This window comes from Cucurbita pepo, chromosome LG08, assembly GCF_002806865.2.
Source record: "Cucurbita pepo subsp. pepo cultivar mu-cu-16 chromosome LG08, ASM280686v2, whole genome shotgun sequence".
Taxonomy (NCBI): domain Eukaryota; kingdom Viridiplantae; phylum Streptophyta; class Magnoliopsida; order Cucurbitales; family Cucurbitaceae; genus Cucurbita; species Cucurbita pepo.
Window position 1 is genome coordinate 6,961,545 of NC_036645.1, and position 14,731 is coordinate 6,976,275.

Genomic DNA, 14,731 nt, shown 5'->3' on the forward strand with positions numbered 1-14,731 from the left:
AATCCCGAGACAACTCCTTTGCCTAAACTTAACTTATATGTACCTAAATATTTCAAGAGACAAATATTCTAAAGATGACCCATTAGACTCTTGTATGAACTAGTTTACGTGCATCTCAATCAATCCCAAGACAACTCCTTTGCCTAAACTAACTTATATGTACCTTGATATTTCAAGCAACGGTTCTTTGTTTCGACAATACTAATATCGTAAGTAGGAGGTTAACATAGCAGATGACATGATACGAAGTTTATAATCAAGCCAACACGGCGTGGGTCAACAATTTTCAAACATGAAAACTCGAAAAGACAGAACAGAAAGGTACAAACAAGTAAAGACTTGCAAGGTATATTCATTTTTTTTATCCAAGTCAACAATAATTAATGTGGATGGGGTTTTAGTACAGACGCTAAAGTGAAGTGTGAATGCTACAAGACTAATTTAACACGCTGGGGGCTTTGGCAGTTAAGGAAGCACCCCAAAGAGATATGATAATATGGATCACAGGAATAAACAATCCTAAAACTATAATAGGTCAGCAGCTTATATAAAAACTCAACCTACAAGCTAGGAGACCTAAAATTTTGGGGTTGTTGACAAATTAGTTAAGGTTATGCGCCTAAAAATGCAGCAAAGCAAGCAGGGAGAGCATTCAATTCTTGATACCAACTTGTACAACCTCCGACTCTGTAAGTTGTGTGGTTTCGTTACTCGAATGCTGGCCGTTCCTGCTGGCCCTTACTTCTTCGTTTCCCGTAACTTCACCGAGTCGTTCCTGCAAAAACAAAATCCAGTTTATTAGATGGGGCAAGTTAATGCCAACATATATCTGTTGCAGTGAAGAGGAAGCTTATTTCCCAACGCTTTTCATTCAAACAGCACATATGATGAAATAGATTATAATATCGTGGCGCCATAAGGCTCTCTATCCAACCGTCTCGTTTCGTTTACCAAAGTGACAGTCAAAGTGAGTTCAAGCAATTGAGGGAGGAAAAGAAGTAATTTTAGTATTACCTTCAGAGAAGTATTCTCTGAAAGTAATTGTTCATATTCACTCCTTATCCGGTTCACTTCAGACCTAAGACTGGCATTTTCTTCTTGTAAGGCTTCAGCTCGGTGTCCTAGTTCATCACACTCTGCCTGAAAAGCATGAATTCAGAGCCAGTAGGTTATAGAAGAAGCACAAGATATCAGGTCTACCAACAAGATTACAGTTTCCAGTATGTGTTTCAATACCTGCTTGCGTAACCGGGATCGCCGTGCAGATTCTCTATTTGATTGCTTTCTTCTCTGTCTTTTAAGCTCTCTCTCATCCTAAATCCAAATATATAGATATTATTTTTGTTTCGTTTTTCAACTTCCAAGACCAACTTTTCGAATTATAGATATTTTATGAACAACAAAACTTTTCATTGAGAAATTTTCGAGTCTATTAGAGCTTACCTGCAACCAAAGCTGTGACTGTACACTATCCCGAGATCCAACTAATCCTCCAGCTACTCGAGTTGATGGAACCTTTCCATGCATTGCAGGGATAGCGGATGATGCACCCCAATAGTCCATTCCAATATTTAAGTTGGTCGTGGGACCAGGAATGACTCCCGGGGCCCCAGCAGCAGCCAATGGAATGACAGTCATTGCCTGAGTATTAGATCCTCCATTTTGAGTACCATGCATGGAGTTGCCGTTCTGAGATGCTTCACCTGTAAAAGGCAAACATTTTTCACCATGTCTGGGATGATAACTGTCAAGATGAAAGAAAAAGAAAGAATCAAACCTTCCAAAGTGTCTTGCCTGGAACCTAACTTAGGTTGTGATTCCTACAAAAGCAAAATACTACTAGATCACTTTATCTCGAAAGAAAGACCGGAGCAGCGGTTTAAAAAAAAAAGGAAAAAACAAAAAAAATAAGCACCGAACAAACTTGACATCATAGCTACAGAACTAATAAACTGTATCAATATATTTACCATTTAGTTCATTCTCCCCCTCAATCAATCTAGTTTTACATTTCAACTCATATTGATCAAAAATCTGATTCAAATCCAATATAAGTACACCAGAAATGTACTGAATCGATTTTTTTTAATGAATAGATCCGATTGCAACTGATAGTATGGAATTCAAAGAATCAAATAGGAAATGATACTCTTTATCATAGAACTATAATGATATATACGATCAACCAACATTTATCAAGAAAAAGGGTCGGAAGAAATGGTTTGATCCTCTTCCTCTTATTTTTCTTTCTCGATCCGAGAGATCCATGAATCGGGATTCTAATGCATATAGATACAAATGGTCCAATGGGAGCAAGAATTTCGATAACATTTCATTTCTGCTCTTCTGAGCAGAAGAGCCATTTTCATTTACCTATGGGAACGCTTAACTTTCATCATACCCAAGTTTCCTCATGGTTGAAAACATCATTTGACTTATATCACTGGGCAATAGATGAATGAGGTAAGAGAATGAAATTGGTACTCATTCTTCTTATCTTTCTCTCCCCCCATTTTTTTCATTTTGTTTGGTGGGGGGTGGGGGGGGGGGGGANTCATTACGGCACGTAATACTAGTTTGACTGACCTACAGAAACATAATCTATCCAGGTCACATCCAGAAAATGAATAAAGTCGATCCATGTGAGATGAAAATGTCAACAGACAAGCAATTACCACTACTTACATTTTGAGAATTGGCATCGCTTCCTTCACTTGTACCTTCGCTAGCACTCTCACCACTACAAAAAACCAGATAGATTCATATTACCCAAGATTCCAATGGGCCGTCAATAAAAACTGTAGGACACCAGTTTTCAAGAATGTGAAGTTGATAATATCTAAAATCTTCAGTGATAGACAGTCCCTACAACAACGTTGTTCATGCAGCTGCAGAGTCCCCCCACCCGAAAAAAAAAAGGAAAAAAAAAAAAAGAGAGGTTAAATTCCATGGACATCACATAAAGCTTCCTGTTTCCAGAGTTCTACTTTGATCAGTTCCAATTACTCCCACTCCCTTGCAGGTATAATTCCGAGAATTTTTTACTCTTTTTTCAAAAAAGATCCGACGGCTTAACCTTCACACCCAAGAAAATTTCAAGAATCTTGTGCATATATATGCTCCCTTGTTGTCAACCTATATTGAATATCGTTGGTTTGATCCCTCCTTAGTGGAAGGGAATGCCTTGACCCAGCATCCCCATGGCCACTATTTCGATTAGTTTGTTTGATGAATTATTTATCATTTCCTATAAAAAATAAATAAATTATATAGCATACACCATTATTAATCGACACGGACTGTGTTCCAGAAAAGATACAAACCTTTTAGAGTATGCTCCATTGGCAGATGTTCCAGATGTTTTACCGAGCTCATTGTTCTTCCCCGTAATCATGTTCAAACTGCCCAAACTTCCTTTTGATCTTTTAATTGGAAGCTTTTCCTTCACTTCAGGTGGCTTACCCTCCCCATCTAAGCTGCCTGCTGTATTACCCTATATACGTCTTCACATGTCATTTGTATTCACTTAAAAACAATGATAACCATCATACAATAAGGAAAGAAAGAACTCACAGAGGCCTCAGTGATGCCATTTGGAGAGGGCATTGCAAATGGGCTAAAAGGATACGATCCCTATTATAAATATTAGAATGTGGCATACATAATGAAGTAAATCCATCAGACGAGAATATAACGGAAACTTTAACATAATAAAAAGAAGGTAACTTCATAATGCCCAAAAGTACCGGAGGAATGGAAGGATGAGCATATATGCCACCAGGGGGGTACATTGCAACATATGGATGTGGAGGCGTGCCATAAGGAGGCATAATATGCTGTAATTAAAAACCCACATTTAGATAAATACACATAATATGCAGGTAGTAGAGGATAGAACAAAGTCATATTCCTTAAAGTACTCTCCAGCTACAATTTTCGAAATACTGCACAAAGTTATCAGATATGGCATGGACCATTAGGTTGTCAATGAAACATAGAGATCACTAAACAAAGAAAAATTACTTCAAGACACACAGGCTAAATATTAATAGCAGCGTCATAATAATAAGGAAAAAAAAAAAGAATAGTGCTAAACAGAGTTATGAAAACTCATTTCAAAATCTGAATCCAAGCAAATTACATTCACATGGGTCAAAACGCAGAAGACGTAATACACCTAAAAAACCAGTGCGTAGCCAATGTACCTGAACTCCCCACATATATGGGTGGGCTTGGGGGCTTGATGCCAAGAAACCATGCGGAGGCATTGGAGAATATGCCTGAAATAAAAAAGAAACAATACAATGATCTAACCATAATTCCGTGCCAACCAACAAGACTAAACTAATTTTTTTACGCCAATCTGACCTGAAATCCCGACCAATCAGGATTAACTGCGCCAGCGCTAGTGGTTGAAGTCTGCTCCTATAAAACAAAGACAATAAATTATCATATAGAACCTTGTGGACCAACTTTAAAGAAAATTAATCTAACACTTGGGAACTGTTTGCTTATATTTTCTGTGATAGAAAATTTGAAGCTGTTTTATATCACTGTTCTAAAAAAAGTGGTCAGGATCATGCAGAACCTGTGAGGAATGACTTCAAGGAAAGTGACACAAACACTATGGAACTGTTTGCTCATATGTTACATTTTCTGTGATAGAAAAATTTAATTTGTTTTTTAAAGAACTGTTCTATAAAAAAAAAAATAAACAAATAAACAAACAAACAACGTGGTCAGGTTTCATTTAAAACATAATACTGGTTTGATCTTGAAATTACTAACCATTAACCCATATTTTTTAAAAAAAAGAAGAAGAAGAACAATTCATGTGCAACAACATTCTAATGAAAAGCAAAGAGAATGAGTTCACAAAAAAGGGGGGAAAAAACCTGGGTGGTAAGCGGCGGTGTCTTGGTCTCCTTGTCTTTGGGTGGTTTCTCCATCTCACTGCTACTCATGGTTCAGCTTCACCATCTTCCAGCCATCCCCCAAGCCTTCAAACAACAAGAAACCTAATCCTTAAAACACTGTCGACTGACTTTACCACAAACGCTCCTCGATGAATCCCCATGAACACAATCAACAACTTACTTCAAATTTAAAAACCGAAAAAATTTCGTTCCCACAATTCACAATCCCATTTCAATTGTCCAATTCGAAAGCAAACCAAACATAGAACATGAAGAATTCAAGAATTACAAGCACACTATTCCATTCCCTACATGCATGAAGCTAAACAAACAACGAACAAAACCAAAAACCCTAAAAAAAAACGAGAAACGGCACAAAAACACCCAAAATTCCAAATTGAACAAGGTAAATCTCTTCACTTACCAAAAGTCGAAACTTCAAACTCCACTGGCGGAAAAGAATTCGAGACCAAATTGAAGGAGGCTCCAAAGGTGATCAAACGACGAAGACGAAGTCTTAATTGGATAATCAGTGCAGCAAGGCGATTCGAAGAACAGCGATGGCGAATAATGAAAGGAGAAAATTGGGAAGGATTGAAGTTCGGAGAAGAAGTGGAAAATGGGAAGATCGGAAGAGGGATGCAGGAGGAGGACGATGAGGATGGTCGTACGGAATTACTGTCTCTCTCTCTCTCTCTCTCTCTTTCTCGAAGAAAAGTTGCGAAATCGCCGTCTCGCTCCTCAGCCTCAGGGCATGAGCCACTCCATTTTCTCTCTCTCATGGTTTCGGCATGACTGCGACTCATGGGCCGAAGCCCAAATCTGTTTTATTGTGAGCCCAAATTAATGGGCCTGGCCCATCATTATATGAAAATTGTGTAACTGAGGGTATTTATCGGCCCAACCAATTATTTTCATTATAATTTTTTTAAAATACATTAAAAATATTTTAGTTTAATTAATTCGAGTTCTTTTAGTTATTTATTTAATTTTTTAAAAATAAAAATATATGTAAAAAATATTACATTAAGTTTTGCAACTCAAATTCATATATATATATATATATATATATATTTATTTATTTATTTATTTATTTATTTATTTATTTATTTTAGTTATGATAAAAAAAAATTATAAACTTTCTTTTAAGAGCTTTTAGCATAAATAATCGAAAAAATAGTTTTAAAATATAAAAAGTTAAAATAAATAATTTTAAACTATAAAAAAATTAAAATTAATAAATGTATATATAATTATATAATAAACAATTTTTTTATTGAGTTCAAATTAATTTTAAATTTTTTTTTAACTAATTGAAAATTTCAATTATTTGAATTTAATTTGATTAAAATAAGTTATGTATAAATAAATTAAAAAATTAGGTTGAAAATTAAATAAAACATTTTCTGAATTATTTCAAGCAGAGAGAAAGTTTGGTCGCAATAAATAAATAAATAAAATGAAATTGAAAATTGGAAATTGGAATTGTAGCGCTCAAGCTCGTCTTCGAGCTTGAAATTGCAGGAAGCAGTGCTTAGAAATTCCAGAGATTTTTTCCCTTAAAATGTCAATTTCGAATGCAATTCTACAGTTCTAGTTTCACACGGAGAAAATTGCCGAGCGTTGGGTTCTTGTAGTCTCTGAGTTGCTCTATTCTCTGTAAGTTCTCTTGAGTTTTTCGCAGTATTATTGCCTTTACGATTTTCTCAATTACGGAAGTTTTAATTCTTTGCTGTATCATTTTTCAGAAGATTTGGTTTCATGTTAGAGTCTGTATAAATTTGAGATTATCTCATTAAACCCTCATTATGCGAATCGATTCTAGACTTTGTTCGATCAGTTATTGTTGTTGTTTCTGATTTATGTTTGAATTCATTTTCGTAGGATTTTTGGTTCTTAATCGAGAAATAAGCGTTCAAGAGGAAGATATACGTAGTTTAGGTGTAAAATGATTGATCTGTTTCTGGCTGAGCCTGTCTTTAACGAAGAAGAGGATGTTGGCTCTGCGAAGTTGAGAATTTCTTTGTTAAGCAGATTAGAATCTGTTTTATGGAAATTGCTGGCTTCTGGAGGACGGTCCGAGGTCCGATTATGGCTTTATAATACTATAGCTAGTATGACATCTATCAGTCCCCAGCATCAGCGAGAACTGTTCATGACCTTTCTGAGATCGAAGCCACTGAATTGGGACTTTGCATCTCACTTGCTGCAAATGCTCTTTGAAAAGAGACCACGAGAAGCAGGAGTTCTCATTGCCAAGAGAAGCTACATCATGGAGAAGTTTTTTGAAGGTTAGAGTTTTTTCTTCTCTGTCAAATTTAGCATTGGCAGTTCCATCTGCTTGCAAGAACACTTGACTAAATCTTCATTCTTTCAAATTGCTTTACTGGAAAATAATAACCCGAAGCTTGTTCTTGAGGACCCATTGATGAAGAATCAACCCAAAGGAAACCTTTGATACCAAATGTTATGTAAAACTTGGGTTTGATCTAAAAACATTGTTAAATAACGAGAACTTTAGATCTAAATTATCCAAGAATCCGAAAAACAATAAGAATCAATCCAAGGAAAAGTTTTGGAATGGATTACCTTGATGATCAATATCATAAGTAAAGAAAACTCGTTTCTAAACTCGTGATTCAAATCATTCCACAAGATAGTTTGATCAAGATTACTTGAATGACTCTAGCATATAAATCTAAACACAAGTAATGCAACGGAACAAGCTCATGGCTTAAGAAGCATAATATGCAACTTTCATTCGTACCACCCACTGTGTTTTTTGGGTATATGTAGATTTAAGAAGGATGGACATGAATGTGAAACATGGACACAACACAGCTCAGACATGTATTAGAATATAAATTTTAAATACACACTATTTTTGTACATCTCAATTCTCTTGCTAAGAGTCTGTTTTAGTTGATAATGCCTTGCATTTATGATACAATGCTTTATGTTATCAGTGTTGTTAATGAAATGTATGCTTCTCGAAAACGAAATTCAAAGTCGATATTACTTTTGCATTTATATGTATTTCATTGTAAAAGTCTGTTATAGTTTCCTTGTCTATCAACGGATTTTATCTTTAACTTAAGACATTGCAACTGCCTCCTTTGACAGGGGAGTTTGTTTATTAATGACACAACATACTATTCAATTGCAATAGAATGGTTTGCTAGTTCTGTCTTTGATGATTTGCTTTTTCGCTTTCCATGCAGATTCCTGATCATGCTATCGCTCCTTGATTCTGCAGGAAACCCAAGACGAATATCTCAGTGGTTTTCGAATTTTGCTACAAATGGTGCATCTGATCATGGAAAAGGTGCCAAGGCCTTGGCACAGTTTTCTTTTGTAAATCGAGACATTTGCTGGGAGGAGCTTGAGTGGAACGGGAAACACGGGCAGTCTCCTGCCGTGGTTGCGACAAAGCCCCATTATTTTCTTGATCTGGATGTGCATCAAACTGTGAAGAATTTCATTAAGAATGTACCTGAGTTTTGGTATTCCAATGAGTTTGCGGAGTCACTAAAAGATGGTGAAATTTTGTTCCTCGATACAAAATTCTTTGTGAAATATCTCTTCGATCAAATGCTTAAAGATGATTCAAGAGATGTTTGGGATGCCATTAATGAGTTCCTAACGCAGGAGTCATTTTCTTCATTATGTCAACACCTCCTTATTACTCTTGAAGAAGCTGATTTCTGCTGCTTTCTAAAAATGCTATGTAAACTTCTCCGCCCCAGAATGGAAACCAAGGATTTTGGTAATTCATCTCTTCTGTTTGAGGTCATACTTTCTAAATATGGTGACGCTGAATCTCTAGATCAGATTTTACTATTAAATGCTGTCATTAATCAAGGACGCCAACTTTTACGGTTTGTACAAGATGAAGATGCAGAGGAAGAATTGGATGAAATCAAGACTATTATTTACGAGATTTCAGCAATCTCAAGCGACACTCATAGCTTATCCCCGCTATTGAAAGAGTGCTACAGGAGAAAAAAGACAATAGAGGTGATAAAATGGCTAGGGCTTCAGTCTTGGGTTCTTCACTATAGAATGTCAGATGAATGTCAAACTTCTGAGTTATGGGAATCCTTGTTTGTTGATAATGGCATATGCTTCCGAAAATCTAATGAATATGCATTGTTAGATCACAGCTGTCTATCAGAAGACGATGGTTTTGAACCATGTAATACGGCATCAGTTAAATCTAAGAAGCGAAAAAGAGTGAAAAAAGGTAGAAAAAGAAGAAAAAGGAACTCTGATGATGAGGATAGCTGTGACGATGAGCTGTTAGACTTTGATATTAAAAGGGATAAAACGGATTTGAAGTTAAACACTGGAAGTTGGTTGCTTTCCATTGACAACTATACCGTACCATGGAATGCTGTAAGTACACTTATCATCAACCCTCATTTTTGTGTCTGATTTTTAGATTAATGTAAATGGTCATGGTATGAGGGTACATGCTTGAGAATGACTGTTGAATATGTTTACTTACCAATTTATCTGGGCAATCATTTATTTCTTTGGCCTTAGATTCTTCCTTGGTTGTGGCTTGTGTACCTTTCATAGACGGTCCTGAGTCAATTCTTTGTTTAATGCCACATTAGTTCATATCAAACTTTTACGGCTAGTTCTTAAAGAACTAAAGTTTTCAATAGAAGAGAGCTCCTATTCCCAATACGCAATCTGGCTGAGGAGGTGTTATTCCATCCCCATTAAAAGAAAAGGGGGAGTTTTGTGAGGCTGGTATTTTACCAATTTTGTGGAACATCGGACTCGTGAGAAACAACAGGTTACTTAAGGGGAGGAGACATCTTAGAAAGGTTTAGTCCACAAAGATTCAATACGGACCAAAGATTCAATACCCCTCCCCGTGTCGGTGCTTAAAAAGTTTTGTATTTATCGTCTGTTACTTGTTCTAAACAGTTGGAACTTTTTCTTCCAAGTTTTTTTGCCATTCTTTTTGTTTTTGCTCCATTTGATGTGGGCTATGTCTTTTCAGTTGCTCTATATAGAATTTTTATTTAAAAATAACACAAATGCATGTTATCTGAAGCTTGGCACATTACAAATCTGTATTTGATCCTATGGTTATTATGAAATACTTGATTACATACAATATTTTTTATAAGAAGCAAAGGTCATGTTTTGGTGTACATTCGTTCTATCGATTTTGCTCTTCAGCATATTCCATTTATTCGAAGAAATTAGTTCCTTGAGGAAGGAAACAGTTTCTGCAGTTCTCTGATTATATTCCTCTCTTGTAGATTGATCTACCAGAATACCTATCAAAGCAATGTATGGCTTCATGGATGAAATGGCTGTTTTCTAACCGCGAATGAAGAATGAAGCTTTGCTAGTAGTGTGAAATATATCCAGCATTGGGAAGGAGGCTGGTTACGATCTTCGGAAACCGTGATGGCGCAACAAGATCACTGTTACCAACAGATATAATCGCGATCAAATGAATTGGTAAGGCAAGGGATCATGTGATGACCACAGGCTCGTTGTACTACTATACATGGTACCAAGTTTTCTTAATAGCCTTTTTGTTCAATATATTTCTGTCATAGAATACAATCAATAATGTCAACTAACGAACTACATCTGAATTGTATCATTGTTCTTTAACTGTATGCTGTTGCTGATCAGAAGAATATATATATATATATATATGAGGATTAGAAGCTCGTATTATATTTGCCACTTTTACTGCCTTTTTTTGGTAGAAGCAATGTGTTTAGTCTTGGAATTGTTTGTATATAGAGTATGAACTCAAATTCTAATTTTAGTTCACTAAATTGTTGGTTCTGGTGGTTTATCTTGTTCTAGTGATAAAAATCTCTCATTCCTGCACCACATTTTGTAGATGTAGCATTTACGGATATTATGATTCACTTAAAGAATCAAAATCTCTAAACCCATGTGCTCGGATGAAAGTTGGCCTTAGTAATCCGACGATGCCGAGTGGAAGGGTCGTTGCTCAACAGATAAAAGTTACTCTACAGGTAACAGGCTGATCTTCTCCAAGAGCTCACATCAACGGGAAGGTTTGACACCTTGATGTTGGCTCTTCGCCACCTGGGGTTGTAGTATGTTCCAAGGGTTGGGTTGTTCGCCCATTCAAGCGGTACGTGACAGAAGGCTTGATCCTCATTGAACCTTGTCTCCAGCTTTAGGGTTCAAATCCGAGCAAAGCACAAAGAGGAAGGGGAAAATACGACCTTACTTGAACAGGATTTGCTCTTTAGACTATGCGGTGCGGGTGCATCCCGACCTCGGAGTTCTAAGAAGGGGGAAGTAGAATGGACAATGGAGGGGAGGGTAAGTGTAAAATGAGATTAAAAATCCAAACAGGTGAGAATTATTTTAGCAATACATTGTGGTTTTTTTTTTTTTTTTTTTTTTTTTTTTTTTTTTTTTTTNGAGTGTTATTGGTAAATAATAAAACCTAACAACGTTTTCTTATTGACCGTTCACGAATTTAACGTAGTTCAATTGATGAAAGTATATAATCTAACAATGTTATTTTATGAATTTCAACGTAACTCTTCTTATTAAAATGTAATCTAACAACATTTTTTAATGAAAAATTAAGAATATCAGCGTACTTCAATTGGTTAAGATATATATTATTATCTAAGAATATAGATGTTCGGATACTTTCGTCTCACATGGGATAACTTTTTTAAAAAAATTTAAAATTGAAATATATTATTAATAACCCAAATAAAGTTTTTTTTTTTAGGATTTAATTAATAAATAATATAAAATTGATTCTTCATTATTAGTTTGTAATGAGATAAAATAAAATAAAAAAATTGAAAAAATTATAAGGTTAATGAAACATTCTAATTATGATAATAATCCATATTTCTTTCTTTATTTTTATTTTTATTTTTATTATATTAGACATTTTTTTCAAAAATTTTTAAAATCGTAAAAATAAAATTATGAGCTGTGATTAATTCAATTTTGTAGATATTAAATTTTTAAGTGTTATTAGATAAAAGAAAAATAGAAACAAAAATAAAACCCTATTTCTTCGTTTATATTCTGAAGGCGGCGTAAACCGTTGGGGAATTCCCTCCGCCGCGGGCGCCGTTCTGTAGAAATGAACGGAGAAGCTGAGCAAAAACCAGAGGCTCGGCGTCTCCGAGAACTGGCTGAGACGAAGTTCAGAGATTCCAATCTCAAATCTGCTCTCAAATACGCCAAACGAGCCCACCGCCTCGATCCAAACCTCGACGGCGCCGCTGAAATCCTCACCTCCCTTCAGATTCTCCGAGTTGCCGCCGGCTCTCCGGATGAATGGTACCGGATTCTTCAGGTGGAGCCCTTCGCTCACATCAACACAATCAAAAAACAGTACAAGAAGCTGGCTCTGCTTCTGCATCCCGATAAGAATCCCTATGCCGGTTCCGAGGAGGCGTTCAAGCTCGTCAACGAGGCGTTTCGCTTTCTGTCCGACAAGGTTAGGAGGAAGGAGTACGATTTGAAGCTCCGGATACGAATTCAGGACGAGAAGATTGGAGATGCTGATGCGGAGGTTGCTACGGAGAGCGAAACGTTTTGGACTGCTTGCTCGACTTGCCAATTGTTGCACCAGTTTGAGAAAAGGTACGTAGGCTATAATTTGGTGTGTCCTAGTTGTAGAAAGAGCTTTAAGGCCGTTGAGGTCGTGCATAATGAACCTGAAATTGTGGAAAATGGACACATGGTTAGGGGTAGAAGGTTGAGGAATTTGAGTTCTAGGCAAAATTCTGGTAGTTTTCAGGGATTAGAACCACCTAGCTCGAGAAAAAAAGTGAGTACCACTCAATCGAAGAGAAACTCTTCAGTGAAGAAAACTAGCGGTGAGAAGGAGAAGGGTATGGAAATGAATGGAAAAGCTGTTTCTGTAGAAGATGAACTTAGAAATGGAGACTTGGAGGAAGAACATGATAGTGATGATGAGATATGGAGTAGAAGAAGATTAAGAAGTGGGAGTATGAAGAAGAAGATGAGTAGTGTTGGTGAGATTTTGGAGAGGTCTAAGTTGAAGCCTGTAAAAATGGAGGAAGAAATGATGACTTTGGCTGAATTACAGTCTCAGGTGATTCGGAAAGCTCGAAAAGAGAAGATGAAACTGAAGTTAAAGGAGGAGGAGGAAGCAGAGGAAAGAGAGAATAAGAGGAAGAAGGGCGTTGAGGATGGTGACGACAACGACGGTGACGAGAGACTAACCTTGAAAGAGATGGAGGGTCTACTACGGATTCGTCGGCAAGAAGCATCGAAGAGGGCCAGGTTCCCGAGAAACGAAAAACAAAGGAACTTGAAGAAGGATGTGAATCTGGAAATTAAGAAGCAAGGATCTTCTTGTGATTTGGATATGATGGTGGAAGATTCAGATTTTTATGATTTTGACAAGGATAGAATGGAGAGAAGTTTCAAGAAAGGGCAAGTTTGGGCTATATACGACGACGACGATGGAATGCCGAGGCATTACGGTTTGATCGAAGAAGTTACTGTAAACCCATTTGAGGTGAAGATGAGTTGGTTGGATGTTCAAAACAATGGGGAAGAAAGGCTACTTTCTTGGGAGAAATTGGGATTTCATGTTTCTTGTGGTAGATTTAAGGTCTCTAAGAAAACAACCATTGATTCATTGAACATTTTTTCTCATGTTGTGGATTGTGAAAGAGCAGCAAGGGAAGTCTATAGGATTTATCCCAAAAAGGGTTCAGTTTGGGCACTTTACAAAGAACAAGAAGCTTTGGATGCTGAGAAGAAACGAAACGTTTCGAATAAAGAGAAGCGAACTTACGACATCGTGGTGTTTCTAACAACTTATAGTGAGATGCACGGTTTAAGTATGGCTTATCTCGAGAAGGTTGATGGATACAAGACGATATTCAAGAGAAGGGAGATTGGTTATCATGCTATTAGATGGTTCGGGAAGGACGATATTCAGTTATTTTCGCATCAAATTCCTACTCGGAAGCTTTCTGTAGATGAGGAACTTGGGCATCTGAAGGACTGTTGGGAGCTTGATCCAGCATCTCTTCCTTCAGATTTGGTAACCACCTGCAAGGGCAGCTAGCATCTGAGTGCAAAACTCCCTTGCTGTTTGTCGACGGTGTTCGGGCGATCTAATTATCGGGTATGTACTTGCTAACCATGTAGGTTAGCATAAGAGAGGCATTGTAGTGTATAGATCAAGGCACAATATCTTCTAGCCATAACCATACTCTTCATAAATCTAATATTGTTCGCCAAGTATTTATGGGTCTCTCTCAGACTTTATGCCATGCTTCTTAAGACAGGATTTGAATTGAGGAGGAAGAAGAAGAAACTTTGTGCCACTCTGAGTTTAGTTTTCTATCAAATTTAAAAAAAAAAAAAAAAAAAAAAAAAAAAAAAAAAAAAAAAAAAAAAAAAAAAANGTTGATAAGAAAAACTCTCATATTTGGCTCCTGACAAAAAAAAACATAGAAAAAGTGTGAGATCTCACATTGGTTGGAGAGGGGAACGAAACATTCCTTATAAGGGTGTGGAAACATCTCTCTAATAGACGTGCTTTAAAATCTTGAGGGGAAGTCTCTAAGAAGATGTATTTTAAAACCTTGAGGCGAAGTCCCTAAGAGACGTGTTTTAAAACCTTGAGGGGAGTCCAAAAGGGAAAGTTCAAAGAAGACAATATCTGTTATAGTGGTATTGAGTTGTTACAAATGGTATCAGGGCCAGACACTGGGCGGTGTGCCAGTGAGGACGTTGGGCTCCCAAAGAGGGTGGATTGTGAGAACCCACATTGGTTGGAGGGG

The 14,731-nt window shown here is 36.7% G+C and overlaps 3 protein-coding genes across 4 annotated transcripts; 2 read left to right on the forward strand and 1 right to left on the reverse strand.

Moving 5' to 3' along the window:
- Nucleotides 1-318: 318 nt before the first annotated feature.
- LOC111800830 (bZIP transcription factor 16-like) lies at nucleotides 319-5,638 on the reverse strand. Its single transcript, XM_023684703.1, has 13 exons — nucleotides 5,341-5,638; nucleotides 4,896-5,000; nucleotides 4,369-4,425; nucleotides 4,206-4,280; nucleotides 3,747-3,836; nucleotides 3,574-3,633; nucleotides 3,324-3,493; nucleotides 2,686-2,740; nucleotides 1,778-1,820; nucleotides 1,444-1,703; nucleotides 1,237-1,314; nucleotides 1,015-1,140; nucleotides 319-775 (listed from the first exon to the last, which is right to left on the reverse strand). The coding sequence occupies exons 2-13, from the start codon at nucleotides 4,962-4,964 to the stop codon at nucleotides 653-655; spliced, it is 1,206 nt and encodes a 401-aa protein (XP_023540471.1). The 5' UTR covers nucleotides 4,965-5,000; nucleotides 5,341-5,638; the 3' UTR covers nucleotides 319-652.
- Nucleotides 5,639-6,384: 746 nt separating this feature from the next.
- Nucleotides 6,385-11,306, forward strand: LOC111800821. Of its 2 annotated transcripts, XR_002816024.1 has the most exons (5): nucleotides 6,385-6,575; nucleotides 6,801-7,207; nucleotides 8,173-9,311; nucleotides 10,196-10,452; nucleotides 10,798-11,306. XR_002816024.1 is itself a non-coding variant. In XM_023684688.1 (4 exons), exons 2-4 carry the CDS (start codon nucleotides 6,865-6,867, stop codon nucleotides 10,268-10,270), a joined length of 1,557 nt encoding a protein of 518 aa, XP_023540456.1. In that variant the 5' UTR covers nucleotides 6,385-6,575; nucleotides 6,801-6,864; the 3' UTR covers nucleotides 10,271-10,749. The 2 variants fall into 2 exon arrangements, 1 of the variants encoding a protein (XP_023540456.1); XM_023684688.1 differs by lacking the exon at nucleotides 10,798-11,306 and having other exon boundaries at nucleotides 10,196-10,749.
- A 661-nt stretch (nucleotides 11,307-11,967) lies between these two features.
- LOC111800811 (J protein JJJ2) lies at nucleotides 11,968-14,199 on the forward strand. The gene has a single exon (XM_023684666.1). It carries the CDS (start codon nucleotides 12,043-12,045, stop codon nucleotides 14,008-14,010), a length of 1,968 nt encoding a protein of 655 aa, XP_023540434.1. The 5' UTR covers nucleotides 11,968-12,042; the 3' UTR covers nucleotides 14,011-14,199.
- The last annotated feature ends 532 nt before the right edge of the window (nucleotides 14,200-14,731 follow it).